We start from the raw sequence: 15,494 nt of genomic DNA on the forward strand, positions 1-15,494 counted from the left end.
TGCGACCCCATAGACGGCAGCCCACCAGGCTCCCCCGTCCCTGGGATTCTCCAGGCAAGAACACTGGAGTGGAGAATGGAACCTAAATTTCTGGTAGGATTGTGGACTGTTCTGAGGGGCACCTGGTGGGTGCTCCACCAGCTTCCCTTCCTGCTCCACCCACTGCCGCCGGCTCACTGGCACCCCTTCTGACTGTGAGAGCTCAGCGGCTTGCCTTTGGAGGCCATGGCCGAGCTGGCCTTTTCTTGGGACAGAGGCCCATGGTGGCTGGGCAAGACGGGCCAGGACAGTGGTGGTGGTGGTGGTGCCACGGGCTCAAGAGGGAGGTGCAAACAGCCCAGAACCCAGTGCAAAGGTGGGGCTCCAGCCATCCCACTTCGGCAGGGCCCCAGAGCTGCCCCCTCCCGGGTGGGCCAGGGAAAAGGGGGGATTGCTCACAGGAAGCAGGAAGGCCAGCTGGAGGAGAGCAGGAGCTAGCGCCCCAGGTGCCCTTGGGCCCAGGGCCCACCTGGCTGTGCTGCTCCCTGGCGGCCACCTCCTTCCAGGGCTGCCCCCTGGAGGGCGTACACACTGCACAGCATGAAGTCTGGGCTCTGAGAAGAGCTGTTTTTGCTTTCTCTCTGCCTAAGCCTTGTTGATGTATTGGTTATCTGATAATGTTGGGTTTTGTCAGCTTTTTATTCCCATTGCTGTGACTGCAGAGGGTATTCAGAGGCTGCAGAAGTGGGGGGAGCAGATGGGATTTTCCTTTGGCTTCTCGCAACAGGTTAAGTTCATCTGTCTAAAATATTTCTAGCAAAAAAACCCACATATTTTGGATTTCGGTTGGCAAAGTGAAGGCCTGTGTTTCTTCATCAGGATTGCTTTTTCCAGTTTCTTTGTGGCACCTTTGTGTTCATGGGATCGGGCTGCTGTAACATAACACCAGGGACTGAGATTCAAATGGCTATGGTGAGACCAGCAGGACACTTCCTGCCAGGCTGCATCCCATCCCATCGCAGGGCTCCACCTACAGGGCCTGATCCCCCTCACCCCCACATACCATCATGTCCCAGGTTAGGGTTCCAGCAGGGGAATTCTGGGGAGAGACATCCATTTAGACCATTGCCTTCGATGAGCCAAAGACCAACGTTTCTCCCTTTGGCAGGCCCCCTGGCCCCAGAGTTTACCTGTTATTAAAGCCGTCAGGCACTCTGTGACCAGTGTGCATTCACATGGGCAGCTAACGCTCCTGCTGGATGGGTCCTTTCCAACACTTGGCAGACCTGCTGCACAGTTTGTATCGAGGAAGGTTGTAGTGGGCAGTGTGTAGAGGTTCTGGTTTTCAGTTCCATAAGTACGTCACATGTATAAATGATGTTTGTTTTCATCAGGCCTACAAGATTATGTGAAGGTTGTAATTTATACTAGTTACATAAATTAAGTCATCATTTAGGGTTAATTTTTATTTCGGCTAAACAGTTTGTTAAAAAATTTGGTGTGGAAAGGAAAAATTTGCTTTTCCCCACTGCAATCCTACTCTGAATAAGTAATTGCCACAATTAATTACCACTACAGTTAGCCAGTTTTCAAATAGCTCTTAAAAGGACACAAAGTGGAAGTTTTTTAGAAATGAAATGATTGAAAATGCAGTTTAAAACTCTGAATGAACGTATTATGTTTGGTTCCCAAATGTGCAAAAGCAGAGGACAAGTTGTTTTGTTTTACGTCTCATCACTGTCTCTGAATAGCTTCTGGTGTGTTAGATTCTAAATGCACCAAGATCTCTGTGTTCGCTTCCTGAGACAGTGAAGCACAAAGAAGTCGGGGACCCGGAGTGTAGGCGGGCAGTGCTTGCAGGGAACTGGGAATATAGAGGGCCAAGTGCTTGCGGGAGACTGGGAGCGTAGACGGCCAAGTGCTCCTGAGGAACCAGGCATGTAGAGGGCTGAATGCTCACAGGGAACCGAGCGTGCAGGCGGCTGAGTGCTGACGGGGCAGCCAAGCAATGGCCTTCTCCCCGCTGAGGTGCTGGGTGCTGACAAGGTGGTGGTGCCCAAGCGGGTGCAGAGACCCACCCACCTCTCTGGGGACAGTGCCTGCTACCCTGTGCCTCCTGGAGATCTCAGTTCACACCTCATGTGGTAAACAGATCTGCTGGGGACTTTTTACCAGCTTCAAGACTCTTAATAACACTTTCTGACTGCACCCCAAAGCTAAACAAGAGAAAGAAAACCAATGGAAAAAAGGGCATGTTACCGAGCAGTGTCCTGGTCAGCAGGGCGTGCAGAGCTGCTGGATGCTGTCTGTGACAGAAGATCCAAGTCCTTTCAGGCCCAGAGCCCACCCTTCTCCAGAACCAGAAGGCTCACCTGACAGGGTCTCCTCCTGAGACACCGGGGTGAAGACCTAGTCACATGACTGGCTTCTCCCACATACTCAGAGAGCCTTCCCAAGTCAAAAGATTCTGTTTTGTTTTGCCCATTTTCCTACTAGGTCGTTTGATTTTTTTTTAATTGTTCTATAAAATTCTTTATATTGAAGACATTAGATTTTTATCATTATACATTACAATCTTTCCTAGCAAAGTAGCTTGTCTTTTTGTTTTTCAAATTCAGAAAGAACTGTGAAGTTTATAATTAAAAGAAGAGTACCCATTTCTCCCCTCCCCACCATGAATTCTGCTCTCAGAAGTTACCACTGTTAATGTTGAAGCTCTTTCTCAAGATACTTGCGAGCAGGTTTGCAAGCTCAGTGCCTGTCTCATGTTGCAGTGGGACCCTGTGGAAAGCTGTCTCCCTAGAGACTGAGCCCTGTGCCTGTGGACTCTTTGCTCTTTGCTACTGTGTTTCAGAGGAGCGCGCTATTCAGAGTAGTCTTTTCCATTCCATCAGAGAGGTGTTTCCCAGGGCGCAGGGGGAGGTGTGTTTTATTGGACTAGTTAGATTTCTGGGTACGCACTTACCTGCCCTCAGCCCCTGGAAAACACCACTTGTCAAGGCCTCTGTTGTGGGTCAGAGGCTGACATCTGCCGACATCTGAGGCTGCATTGCTGGACATGGGCCTCTCTGCAGTGTCCAGGCGGGCAGTGTCCTCCAGTGGCTGAGGGGAGCTTTGTTCTGAACTGGGGGCTGCTTCTTGTGCCCACTGCGCATCTGCCTTTTATTGATTTTCCTCACGAAACTCCTCTTAACTGCATTTATATCTTGAGTGTCTGAGCTCTGTCCTGTACCAGTTTCTATCTGGTGGCTTTCCCTGTTCTCCTCCTCCCAGAAAACTCAGTATCTGCCTGGCAACACCTCATGCTCTTTCTGCCCACCATCTGTCGTTTAGTTTCCTGGGGCCACCTCCTCCCGTGGCCAGTCCACCACTCCAGGATGCCCTGTTTCCTGCTCCTTCCAGCAGGGACACATGATCTAAGACTGAAAATGGACTGAAGGGGATGTGGTAAGTCTCATCTCTGCCTGCCACCCAGTTCTCCAGTTGACAGCTCTTGCTCCTCCCTCTAGAGGTCTTGTCTGCATATAATGTATAAACACAGGACGTGTCAATATGCACACATGTACACAGATGTCACATGTACAAAAAGTGAGCGTGTGAGTCCCCAGATATGCACGGACAGCTGGTAGCACGTTGGGGTCTAGCTGGTGGGCTTGGGTTAGTCCCCAAAGCCCCTTCTGCCTGCCTAAAGAGGCCTCAGCTGACAGACGTTCGGGTCACCCCCTCGGGATTCCACAGTGCATTTTCCTGCTCAATGCTTTTGGCACACAGATGCACTTGGCTTTGAATCAGGAACCTCTCTCTTCTCTTCTATTAGCATGAATAATTGAGTTGACTGCCAACTGATTTGGGTATTGAAAAGATACAAACATTGTTGCACAAGTGACCAAACAAACCAAGAACTCAAAGTTTAATTGGTGGTTGATCAGGAACATTTTTCACATTTTAGGACTACTACATGTATTTGTTACTATTAGTAAATGCATTTGTAGCATCACACACTCTACAACAACTGCATGTCTTCTTGTGCTCTGCTGGTGAGTCACTTTGATCTGTGCATTCCCACTGAGGAGCAGGTCCACAGCAGACCATTGTACAGTATGTAGTTTTCAGAGCAAGCCACGTGAAGCCTTAGCTGTTTCTCTACTTAGTCTAAGGAGTTTCTGTAGAGTTTACTGCTGAGTGTCATCCTAACAGATTAAAAGGGTCAGCCGGATGAATGCAGAGCCCCCATCTGGGGAGCAGGGTAATATCAATTGTAATCTCACAGTAACTTCTAATGATCCTTATTTTACATGGTATCAATTGTAATGTTTCTTTCATTTAGAATTTTAAGTTGGTTCTTTGTTTTCCTTGGTGAGTCTAGCTAAAGGTTTGTCAATTTTGTTTTCGTTTTCAAAGAACCAACTCTTAGTTTTATAACTCTTCTGTCATTTTCGTGTCTCTGTTTCTCCTCTTTATCACTCCATTTTACTTTGTGCTCAGTTTGTTCTTTTTCTCACGCATGTGCTCAGTTTGTTCTTTTTCTCACGCTTAAGGCATAGAGTTATGTTATTCAGGATTGTTATTTTGTCTTGTGAACTTCTTTCTTAGAACTGCTTTAGTTGCATCCTGTAAGTTTTAGTATGTTGTATTTTTTTGTCTGTCTCAAGATACAGTTTTGTTTCCTCTTTGATGTTGTTCAGGAGAGTATTGTTTAGTTTGCATGCAGTTTCCACTTTTCCTCCTCTGATGGTATATGTTGCAGTCAAAAAAGATACTATGCTTACAGTCTCCTAAGTTTGCTCAGACTTGTTTTGTGGCCTAATATATGGTCTATCATAGAAAAGGTTCCATGTGTGCTTAAATGAATGTGTATTTTATATATATATATAAATGTATAATGCAGTCACATTATAGAATATTCTATATGTGTTTGTGAGGTTCATTTCATCTGTAATGTTGTTCAGACTGTTTCCATATTGATTCTGTCTGATCTCTATCCATTGTTGAGAGTGTGGTATTAAATTCGCTAGCTATTATTATTGTACTGCAGTTTCTCTTTTTAGCTGTTAGCAGTAGTTGAGAAGGCAATGGCACCCCACTTCAGTACTCTTGCCTGGAAAATCCCACGGACGGAGGAGCCTGGTGGGCTGCAGTCCGTGGGGTCGCTGAGAGTCGGACACGACTGAGCGACTTCACTTTCACTTTTCACTTTCATGCATTGGAGAAGGAAATGGCAACCCACTCCAGTGTTCTTGCCTGGAGAATCCCAGGGACGGGGGAGCCTGGTGGGCGGCCGTCTATGGGGTCACACAGAGTCAGACATGACTGAAGCGACTTAGCACAGTAGCAGCAGTAGTTTTGGCTGCACCATGCAGTTTGTGGGATCTTAGTTCCCCAACGAGGGATCAAACCCAGGCCCTCAGCAGTGAGAAGGCTAAGTCCTAACCACTGGACCACCAGGGAATTCTGTTAATTTCTGCTTTATACATTTACTTGTTCCAGTATTGGGTGCATAAATATTTAATAACTGGATCTTCTTGATAGAACTGACCCCTTTATCATTATATAGTGACCTTTGTCCCTCTTCACCATTTGTAAAGTCTGTTTTGTGTTACATAAGTATAGCTATCCCTACTGTTTTTGGTTCACCATTTGCTTGATGTTAGTTTTACATCCATTCACTCAGGCTATGTGTGTCTTTAAAGCTAAAGTGAGACTCTTTGTAGGAAGCTTATAGTTGGGTCTTGTTAACCCATTACAGTTTACATATATTTTTGTGTATCCAAGGACAGATTACTGTAGTTGGAATTATTTTTAGTACTTTTTTTATACTTTTAAATTAGAATTATAAGTGATTTATGTACCACGATTACTGTATTACTCTTGAGTATAAATTTACCTGTCCTAGTGAGTTGTACTCTAGCTTTGTGTTTATTTTCACTCACAGAACTCCTTTAAGCATTTTTTGTTAGGCAGGTCTAGTGCTGACAAACTCCCTTCACTTTTGTTTGTTTGGGAGAGTCTTTATCTTCCCTCATTTCTGAAGAACAGTTTTGCTGATATAGAAATCTTGGTTGATAGGGTTTTTTTCTTTTGTTATAATGAGTGTGAGTGTAAAGTCGCTCAGTCATGTCCGACTCTTTGCAACCCCATGGACTGTAGCCTGCCAGGCTCCTCTGTCAATGGGATTCTCCAAGCAAGAATACTGGAGTGGGTTGCCATTTCCTTCTCCATATCCTATGGTAATTATAATTCAGTAAGTAAATTAAGAAAATGCTTAGTAGTTAAAATATCTTTTGACTATATCATCTCATCCTCTCCTGGCCTGACAAGTTTCTCTTGAGAAATCTCTCCATATTGGGGTGAAGGGTTCCTTTGTATGTAAGTAGTCTCCTTCACTACTTTCAAAATTCTTTCTTTTTGAACAATTTAATTATGTGTCTTGGTGCCGATCTACGTGGGTTCAACTTATCTGGGGTCCTTTGGTCTCATGGATCTGGATATCCATTTCTCCCCCCAGGTTTGAGACATTTTCAGTCCTTATTGTTTTAAGTATACTTTCTGTCCCTTTCTCTTTTATTCTGTACCGATTGTGTTCCACAAGTCCCTTTGACTTTCTTCATTCTCTGTCATTCTTTTTTTCTTTTTCTCTTACTGGATACTTTCAGATGTCTTTGTTTCTCTGCACTGTCAAGTCTATTTTTGACCCTATTAAAATTTTTGTTTTGTGTTTTCAGTTCTAAGATTTTTTCTTTATGGTTCCTATTTGTTCCATGTGTTGTTTTCCTAATTTCATTTAGTTACCTTTGTGTTGTGGTTCACTAAACTTCAATAGGGTTATTTTGAATTCTCTGATAAAACGTTTATAGGTACCACATTTCTTTAGGGTCAGTTACTGAAGTTTTATCCCTTAGGTGCCATGAAATTAAAAGATGTTTACTCCTTGGAAAAAAAGTTATGACCAAGCAAGACAGCATATTAAAAACCAGAGACATTACTTTGCTAACAAAGGTCCATCTAGTCAAGGCTATGGTTTTTCCTGTGGTCATGTATGGAGAGAGAAGGGGATGACAGAGGATGAGATGGTTGGATGGCATCACCAACACAACGGACATGAGTTTGAGTGAACTCTGGGAGTTGGTGATGGACAGGGAGGCCTGGTGTGCTGCATTCCATGGGGTCACAAAAAGTTGGACACGACTGAGCGACTGAACTAGGTGGTGTCACATTTGCCTGCTGTTTTGTGATTTCAGGCTCCAGAGCCATCAGTGACTCCAGGAAAAGGCACTTGACAGGAGAGCCCTGCAGATGCACTTCCTTTTCTCCATCCCTGCCTTCTTATTACTGTATTTCTTTGAATCTAAGGTGCCAGGCGTTAATTATATCCTGATTTCAGAAATGAAAAAGTAACAAAATCATTTCTAAGAATCTACAAAATGTGTGGTGGTGCAGCCTCCCCACCCCTCAGTACCCCTCCGCCCTCGGTTGGGAGCCCCGTCAACCTGATCTCGTTTGGCTGAAGTTACTAAACGCGGGTGACTGTCTTCAGCCGCATGGAGGTTGCCTGCAGCTGATGGGAGAACTCGCTGTGCAGACACACAGATAAGGCGGTGTGGGCCAGCTTCTCTGCTGAAGTGTCAGCTTCATGACCACTGGGTGACACGACTCGGACCTGTGTATTCACTGCGTCAGGTCTGATCTTCTCTTAACCTTTCATTAGGTTCCAGGAGCAACTTTCCGAGGCTGGAAAGAAGTGACTTCTCTATTTAACAAGGATGACGAGCAGCAGCTGCTGGAAGGGCGAAAATCCCCCAAGTCCAGAGCGTGAGTAGCCGCTGTCAGGGGAGCAGGCATTCCAGAGACAGAGGGCAGGGCCATGAGAGGGGACAAGAGGGGCTTCCTCCCTTGTGAGGAGATGGAAATGAGTTGTTCTAAGTATAAGCACTTTGAAAGACTATGGAAAAATGGAAAAAAATTTTAAAAGCTTCTCAGACCAGCTCTTGAACTTCCAGCTGTAAACTGAACTTACAAGCCTTAAAGCAGATGGTAGCCACATGTTTAAGGTGGGCAGGTGGCAGCTGTTCTAGAGAATCAAGGAAAAACCCAGTTAAAAATGCAAAGATTGCCTGTAAACTATACTTACGTGCTGACAATGCTGCTAGTTAAATATTTTGAATTTAAAAAATATATATTTAGGGAATTCCCTGGTAGTCCAGTGGTTTAAACTTGGTGCTTTCACTGCTGTGGACCTGGCTTTGATCCCTGGTGGGTGAACTAACATCTCACAAGCTGTGTGGCATGGCCAACAAAAAAATGTACTTAAAGATGAAAATATAAATTTAAATCTGAAAATATAAATGGTGTTGCCAACAGCAGGTGAATCCTGGGGAATCTGACCATAGAGAGGCTGCTCCTCCGTGGACAGGGCACCTTGGCAGCACTCAGGACCCATCAGAGCCATCCAGTCCTCCCCCTCCTCTGACCACGTGATTGTGACCTCCCCACCCTCTCCTTGAGGACTGTGTAAGTCAGTCCTCTGGGCTGTCTGGGTAGCAGCTAACAGGCCAGCATCTCCTGGGGGCCTTGAACTTGTGCCTGTGTTCTGCCCCTCAGTCCAGTTAAACAAGACTTGGAAGTTTGGGCCTATGTTCTGGGGATGCTCTCCGCAGCTAGGCCAGGGGACTCTCGGCCAGGGTGCTGTGTCGTTTGTGGGGACCCACTCCAGTTGGCTGCATTTTCCTCAGGGCACACAGTGCTCTGAGCTCTGAACATCTGAGGCTGCAGCTGAATAAGCCTGTGGCAAACCGACTTGGTACAGGGAATAATCTCTTTTTCTGAATCTGGGATCTGGGGCCTCTTTTCTCACGTATCTTCAGAGACAGGCTCAGCCTTCTGTGTGCCTTGAGACAGTTTGCTTTTCTGTCTTCTCCCTGAGGCTGACATTGCTTGAGTTTTGCCAAGTGGTGGTACCTTAAATATGGCATTCACAAATTTTATTAATCACGTGTACTGACTGATTTTTCCATATTAATATTCAGGTTTTACACATCTATCTGTTTATTTATAAAATAAACACAACTTGACATCCTAAGATGACTGATCACCAACACTTAACTCTTTCATCTCCTGTAGCACTAACTTACGATTAAAAGAAGAGTTGAAGACAGAGAAGAAGTCTGGATTTTGGGACAATTTGGTTTTGAAACAGAACATACAGTCCAAGAAACCAGATGAGATAGAAGGTTGGGAACCTCCGAAACTTGCCCTTGAAGACGTGGCGGCAGACTCAGGCGGCCCTGTGAGTGACCGTGTGTCTCGGCCGGGCTGGCAGGAGGACACCAAGGGCTCTAGCAAGTACACCAGCCTGGCCGGCGCAGGGAGCAGCTCGCGCTGGAGCCTCAGGTCGGCCGGGAAGCTGGTCAGCATCCGCCGGCAGAGCAGAGGCCACCTGACGGACGACTGGGAGGAGCTTGAGTGACCGCCCAGCCCCCGCGTGTCCTCACACCAAAGTCTGCCTGATCGTGCACCTTTGTATCTCATCTCCCTCACATTCCTAGAGTCTGCGGTGTCGTGGTGTTTATTAGTATAGTGTTCCGTTTGGTCTTTCCCAGATGAAAATCACAGAGGATCTGCTCTGTGCGGTTTCATTTGGCTTTCCTCTTCAAAAGCCAAGTGAGGAAATTCCAGGCGTCCTGTGATTTCTCAGTGGACACGCACAGGGTCCACCTGTCATCCGTGTGCTGCTGACCTTAGATGGGAAGTTCACCGCAGTGGGGATTTGCTTTTTGCCACAAAACTGTCTTTCTGTGTCCTGAGTTGCGGTTCTGTGTTCTGTGACTTGATCCCTGTCTCTGCATGTAGCACATACCTGTATCCTATGACACAAGAATGTAGCGGCCACACACTTCTGTTGTCAGAAACCTGCAATCCAGGTGTAACGTGAATCTTCCAAAGGTCACGTCACATTGTGCTAGCTCTTTGTTTGTATTAAACCGTAAAATATGCAAGCAAATTAAACGCTGGAGAAGTGAAGGCTGTTATCTGATCCCCAGAAATACACTGTCTGCAAACACAGCTTCACCTCCCACAAGCATATGAGATGGTGACAGTGTTCCCATCTTGAGGTTCCTGAACTTTTAAATACTGATGTTTCTTTTCTTCTAAAGTTTGTTCTTATTTTGATTGCAGACTAAAGAATGATATAAAGCATGGATCAGTTTTAATAACTTGACACTTAAATTTGTTTGGAAAATATTAACTTGCTAGTTAAGAGTTGAAATTGTAGGTAAAATGCTGAAAGTGCCTCTTTTCTGTAACACCCAGGGTTTTGTTTTTTCAAATGAGACTGTTGGACCCTGAGAAGCTGTGTGTTGTGGCTGGTTCGGGAGCGTCACTGAGCATCTCTTGTGTCTCTGAACTTGCTTGTCGTCTCCTTGACAGGTGGGCCCCAGGTCAGGTACACAGCACGTGTATCCTCAGCAAGACAGACCCAACCCACAGGAGGACCACGTGTCTCTGAGGTCAGAACAGATATAGGGGTTTTTGGTTAAAAAGAAAAACCTCCAGTTACACTGTGCATTCCTGTCTTGTGAGAGCCACTATCTTCAAGGTATTCAGTGAGCAGTTCTGTGCTGTTCCACACAAGGGGTGCCATTTAGCATTTCCATGGACTCCGAGGGGTGAAGGGGGTGACAGAGTGCCTGCCTGCCACCTGCCATTTCTCGGTCGCTCAGTCTGTGTACACCCTGTCATCTGACTACCAGCCGTCTAGCCACAATCCACATGTGTCACCTAACCATCTGTGTCTGTCATCTGTGTAGCGTCTGTCAAAATCACCCATGTCCCTCTCTCTCTAATAGACAAGTTTACTTCACCGAGCCTTGAAAGGGGGACATGTGAGTGGTGGTAAAATCCTGTTTGTGTTAGAACCTTGAAGTGGTTAATAGCGGAGTTGAAAACCGTGTTTCCTCAGGTAAACAGTTCAGCTCATTGACTGGAGTCCTTCTCCCTAGAGACACTTGCTGTGACTGAGATGAGCTGTCTGAAGCAGGAGCTTCGGGCTCATCTTGGGCTAATCCTGTGATGAGGTGCAGGGAAGGGACTTGTGTGTTTGAGGTTCTGGGCAGAGTGCTCGGGGTGGGGGGCAGGTGGGACAGCCTCCAGCTCGGGGAGCCTGTGCCAGTGTGCTATGATGCTAAGTGCCTGTGATCCCCTTGGGGACACACGTGATGCACAGCTGGCAGAACGGCCCCTCATACCCCTCATTCCTCACAACCGAATGCAAGCCAGAGTGGGGTTGGATTATGCACGTGAATAATACTTTTCTTATCTACAAACATTAATGTAAAAATGAATTTTTCTTCTGTTGTATCTGATTAAAATAACTCTGTGGATTTTAATATAAATATTTATTGGTGTGCTTTGGGGGAAAGATATTTTTTTCTTGATGGAATTTACCAAAGCAACTTTATTTTGTTCACTGGCTGACAAGAGAGCGGGTCTGTCTAAATTCTGTAAACTGCACAGCTTCTCTGAAGAGTGACGTGTCTGCTCTTTTGCCTGTTGTTTTGTCATTAACAGGAAAGTGACTGGTTTTAAAGGAAGTTGAATTCATCCATAATGCTGAAGTTTTTTAAAAATAAAAACATGGTTTATATCCTGTTAGTTTGCATGGTTATTGACATCTGCTTCTGACGACTTAGAGCTGATGACATCTTCTCAACAGTTTCAGTGTCTTTCAAGATGCCAACGAAATGTGTAGATTCATGGATAAATGACCAACTTCAACCTCAGTCATCAGGATGTAGCTTTTACATATGAACGGCCTTCGGATGCTGTTTGGAGTAATAGGCACTGCCAGCTATGGGGTCGCACAGAGTCAGACATGACTGAAGCGACTTAGCAGCAGCAGCAGCAGAGCCCCACGTCTGAGCCACCCGCCCTGGGCCCTGCTTTTTCCCCGTCACTTGAGGAGGGGGAGCCTGAAGCAAGCCTCCCCTTCAACCGCCAGCCTGAGTAGGTTCTTTAATAGTCTTTTAAGGTTTCATCTCTTCTTTCCAAACAGTAGCCTCTTGGAGAGATACGCTGACTCCCGTTAGGACCTGGGTAGCACCTGCAGTGCTGTCTCGAGCCAGGTGGTGAGTGCGCATCCCACCAAACTCCTTCCCAGTGGTGTGTGTCCCGGGCAGCCTTGTCCTCACCAGTCTCGTGGCCCGTGCCCTCCCCCAGGTCCTGCTCTGCACCCTCCCCTGGGGGCCTGTGGCTCTGTGGTAGCTTCATACCCCGACCCTCGGGTTCTCACTCACTTCACCAGATGCTCCGACTCTTGTGCAGGCAAAGGGCCTTCTCTTCACTCTCCCAGTTTACTTCTAGCCATTTAGCTTATTTCCAGATTTTATGGTTAAGTCTCAATTGATACTTGACTGAACAAAAGACAGGCAGGACACTATAAGAAGCTTGAAGACAGGAACTGGCTAAAATTTTTGTAACGGATAAAATAGCCCACAGGGGGTGCAGATGGTGCTGAATGACTGACCAAGGCAGTGGCTGCCACTTGCTGTATGGCAGAAGTGTGGTTCTGGTGGTGAGTGTGAGGCAAGGAACCCTCTGAGGGGCTTCCATGGCACCATGCCCCAAAGACAGATACCACCACTTCCTGTAGTTGCTGCTTCCCCACGAGTGTCTGAGGGGACTGCACCTGATGCTGTTGTGGTGAGTGCACGTCCCCACACCTGTGTTCTATGGTTTGTAACTGTGTTGCGTCCCAGCCCAGCCCAGCCCAGCCCAGTCCAGTTGGTGCTGGCCAGCTGCCAGACTGTTCAGCCAGCTGAATGCACTTAAGTTTGCAGAAAAAGCACTGCTCTAACCTAAATGTCTTTCAGTTCATATTGTGAAGAGTCTGTGCCCCCAAAGAACACAATCAATAGAGTGAAAAAGGCAACCTAGAGAATCAGAACATTTTCAAGTCATCTAGCTGATAAGGCCTTAAGTGTCCAGCTATAATAGTTCCTTCTACATTCAACAACAAAACCACATACAACTCAATTAAAAGGCAGGCAAGTTCTTGAACAAGCGTAGAAAAAGATGCTCACCATCACAAGAAATGCAAATCAAAGCCACAATGAAATACCACCTCCCACCCATTTGGATGACGACTATCAAACCAAAAACTCAATGCCACAACCTAACAAGTGTTGGCGAGGACAAGGATGGCGAGAAATGGAACTATTCCACACTATCAGAGGCAGCACCATTTTACATTCCCACCATGGAAAATAGTATGGTGGTTCTTCAAAATATTAAACATGTATTTACCACACGGTCCTGCAATCCCACTTGTGGGTATATCTCCAAAGAGAGATTTGTATAGCATGTTCACAGCAGCTCAAAGTAGGGGAGCACCTCCACATCAGTGGTGATGAAGAAGCAGAATGTGGAGGACAGGAAAGCCCACAAGGGAGGGAAAGCCTAAGCCATGCTACAACGTGAATGAGACAGATACTAAAAGATGCCAATTACGCAGCGTATCTTCAGCAGTCCGATCCAGAGAAACAAACTAAAACCACCAAGTGCAAGGCTGGTTCAGCCAACAAGTCAACACGTGACCACCTCTGTGGATGCAGAAAGGGAACTCAACAAAACCCAACACCCCTCCATGTAAAATGCCCCCAACAACATGGGGCTGGAAGGGAGCACCTCACCCTGAGGCGCCCAGAGACGCCCAGCTTGCAGCACACCGACAGGTGAAGGACAGACAGCCCCCAGGGACTGCCGTCCTCACCCATGGGGATCTGGCATTAAAGCTGGCGAGGAAGGAAAAAAGAGTATCCCGCTGAAAGAAAGTGATGAGCCTCCTTCATGTGCAGACCTCACAATGTACATCCGCATCCCAGGGAGTCTACAAACTACCACCAGATCCATTTAGTGATTTCAGCAAAGTTCAGTTCACTCAATCGTGTCCAACTCTTTGCCACCCCATGAACCACAGCGTGCCAGGCCTCCTGTTCATCACCAACTCCCGGAGTCCACCCAAACCCATGTCCATTGAATCAGTGATGCCATCCAACCATCTCATCCTCTGTTGTCCCCTTCTCCTGCCTTCATTCTTTCCCAGCATCAGGGTCTTTTCAAATGAGTCAGCTCTTCACATTGGGTGGCCAAAGTATTGGAGTTTCAGCTTCAAAAGCAGCAAAGTTAAGAGGACTTCACTGGTGGCTCAGACGATAAAGCGTCTGGCTACCATGCGGGAGACGTGGGTTCAATCCCTGAGTCGGGAAGATCTCCTAGAGAAGGAAATGGCAACCCACTCCAGTACTCTTGCTTGGAAAATCCCATGGACAGAGGAGCCTGGTAGGCTACAGTCCACGGGGTCGCAGAGAGTCAGACATGACTGAGTGACTTCACTTTCTTTCTGAAGAGGATACAGGATCAGTCTACAAATACCTTACATCTTGTTTGTGTATGATTCTAAAAGTGGCATTTACAGCAAAACTAACACCAAACCCTTCAATACTGTCCCAAAAAGAGACGTGGTTCTCTGTGGACAGCCCTGACCATGCACAGCCAACTCTGTGAAGCCCCAAAAGCAGCTCCTGTGTCAGCTGCAGAACCTACCGTGGCTCCTCCTGACCCACAAGTCACAACCCGGGTGGGAAAATGTACCTCAACGCCAAGACGGACACCATGGATGTGCTGATGGCACTTCCCGGGGGCCAGGCTTCCCACAGGGGTGCTGCGGGTCCCCTGCAGCTGTCCAGCGAGCACAGAGGACATGCAGGTGCCACATCATGGGCATGGAACCATGCTCAGGAATGCCACAAAAAGCTGCGGCCCAGGACAACACCCCTCTTCCTGATCTATGCCGTTCGATCATGGGGAAACGACTGGTCGGGGCCCAGGGACAGTGTGCATGGTCTGTCTGCCCCTCCCCAACTGTACCCCAGTCACATCCCCGCCCCACACAATTGCTGGAAATCCTGCCGACCCCTGTATGTGGGTTCCGGTCCAAGCACATCTACAGCCTGTGGAGATGGGCTGATTAATGGGGGACAGCTACACACGTCTCCTAAGACTTTTCATGTTGTTGAGGGGGAAGAACTCACTTCAAGAGGTTAATGTCTTCTTAAGAAATTAACACAAAAAAGACCAACACCCCAAAAGTAAACACACATTAGGTAATTTGCCAAAAGTAGAACAGAGATAAAAGTGATCAGGAAGCTTTCAGGAGGAACACCCCCACCTCACAGCCTCTTCACACATCCGTCTTCAGGGGAGAAAGATGCCACCACCCACTCTCGCCACTGCTCTGGGAATGTCCCTGCAGATTTCTGACTTGCTTCCCGGGCTCTGCTGCTTGTCTGACGTGAGGAGAGCATCATCAGATGGATGGAAGCACCTGTGCAGTGTTGCTGATCACAGAGTGATTCTTTCCAGCTGCATGGTACCGTGTCACCAATAAAAACCGTTATTTCTACAAACTCTTGTGAAAAAAAGAGCTGGTTGTAAAATGAAAACAATATATATGCCGTTGA

At 46.9% G+C, this 15,494-nt stretch overlaps 1 protein-coding gene across 1 annotated transcript in view; it reads left to right on the forward strand.

The window, feature by feature from the left end:
* The window catches only part of TDRP (testis development related protein), a 48,573-nt gene extending 36,945 nt beyond the window's left edge, over positions 1 to 11,628 (forward strand). Inside the window, exons 3-4 of the mRNA XM_010834982.1 lie at positions 7,685 to 7,788; positions 9,097 to 11,628. Coding sequence (XP_010833284.1) covers positions 7,685 to 7,788; positions 9,097 to 9,442 — 450 coding nt within the window. The 3' untranslated portion in view covers positions 9,443 to 11,628. The remainder of the gene's footprint in view (positions 1 to 7,684; positions 7,789 to 9,096) is intronic.
* Positions 11,629 to 15,494: the final 3,866 nt, after the last annotated feature.

Source organism: Bison bison, unplaced genomic scaffold, assembly GCF_000754665.1.
Source record: "Bison bison bison isolate TAMUID 2011002044 unplaced genomic scaffold, Bison_UMD1.0 scf7180017864037, whole genome shotgun sequence".
In the NCBI taxonomy this organism is placed as follows: domain Eukaryota; kingdom Metazoa; phylum Chordata; class Mammalia; order Artiodactyla; family Bovidae; genus Bison; species Bison bison.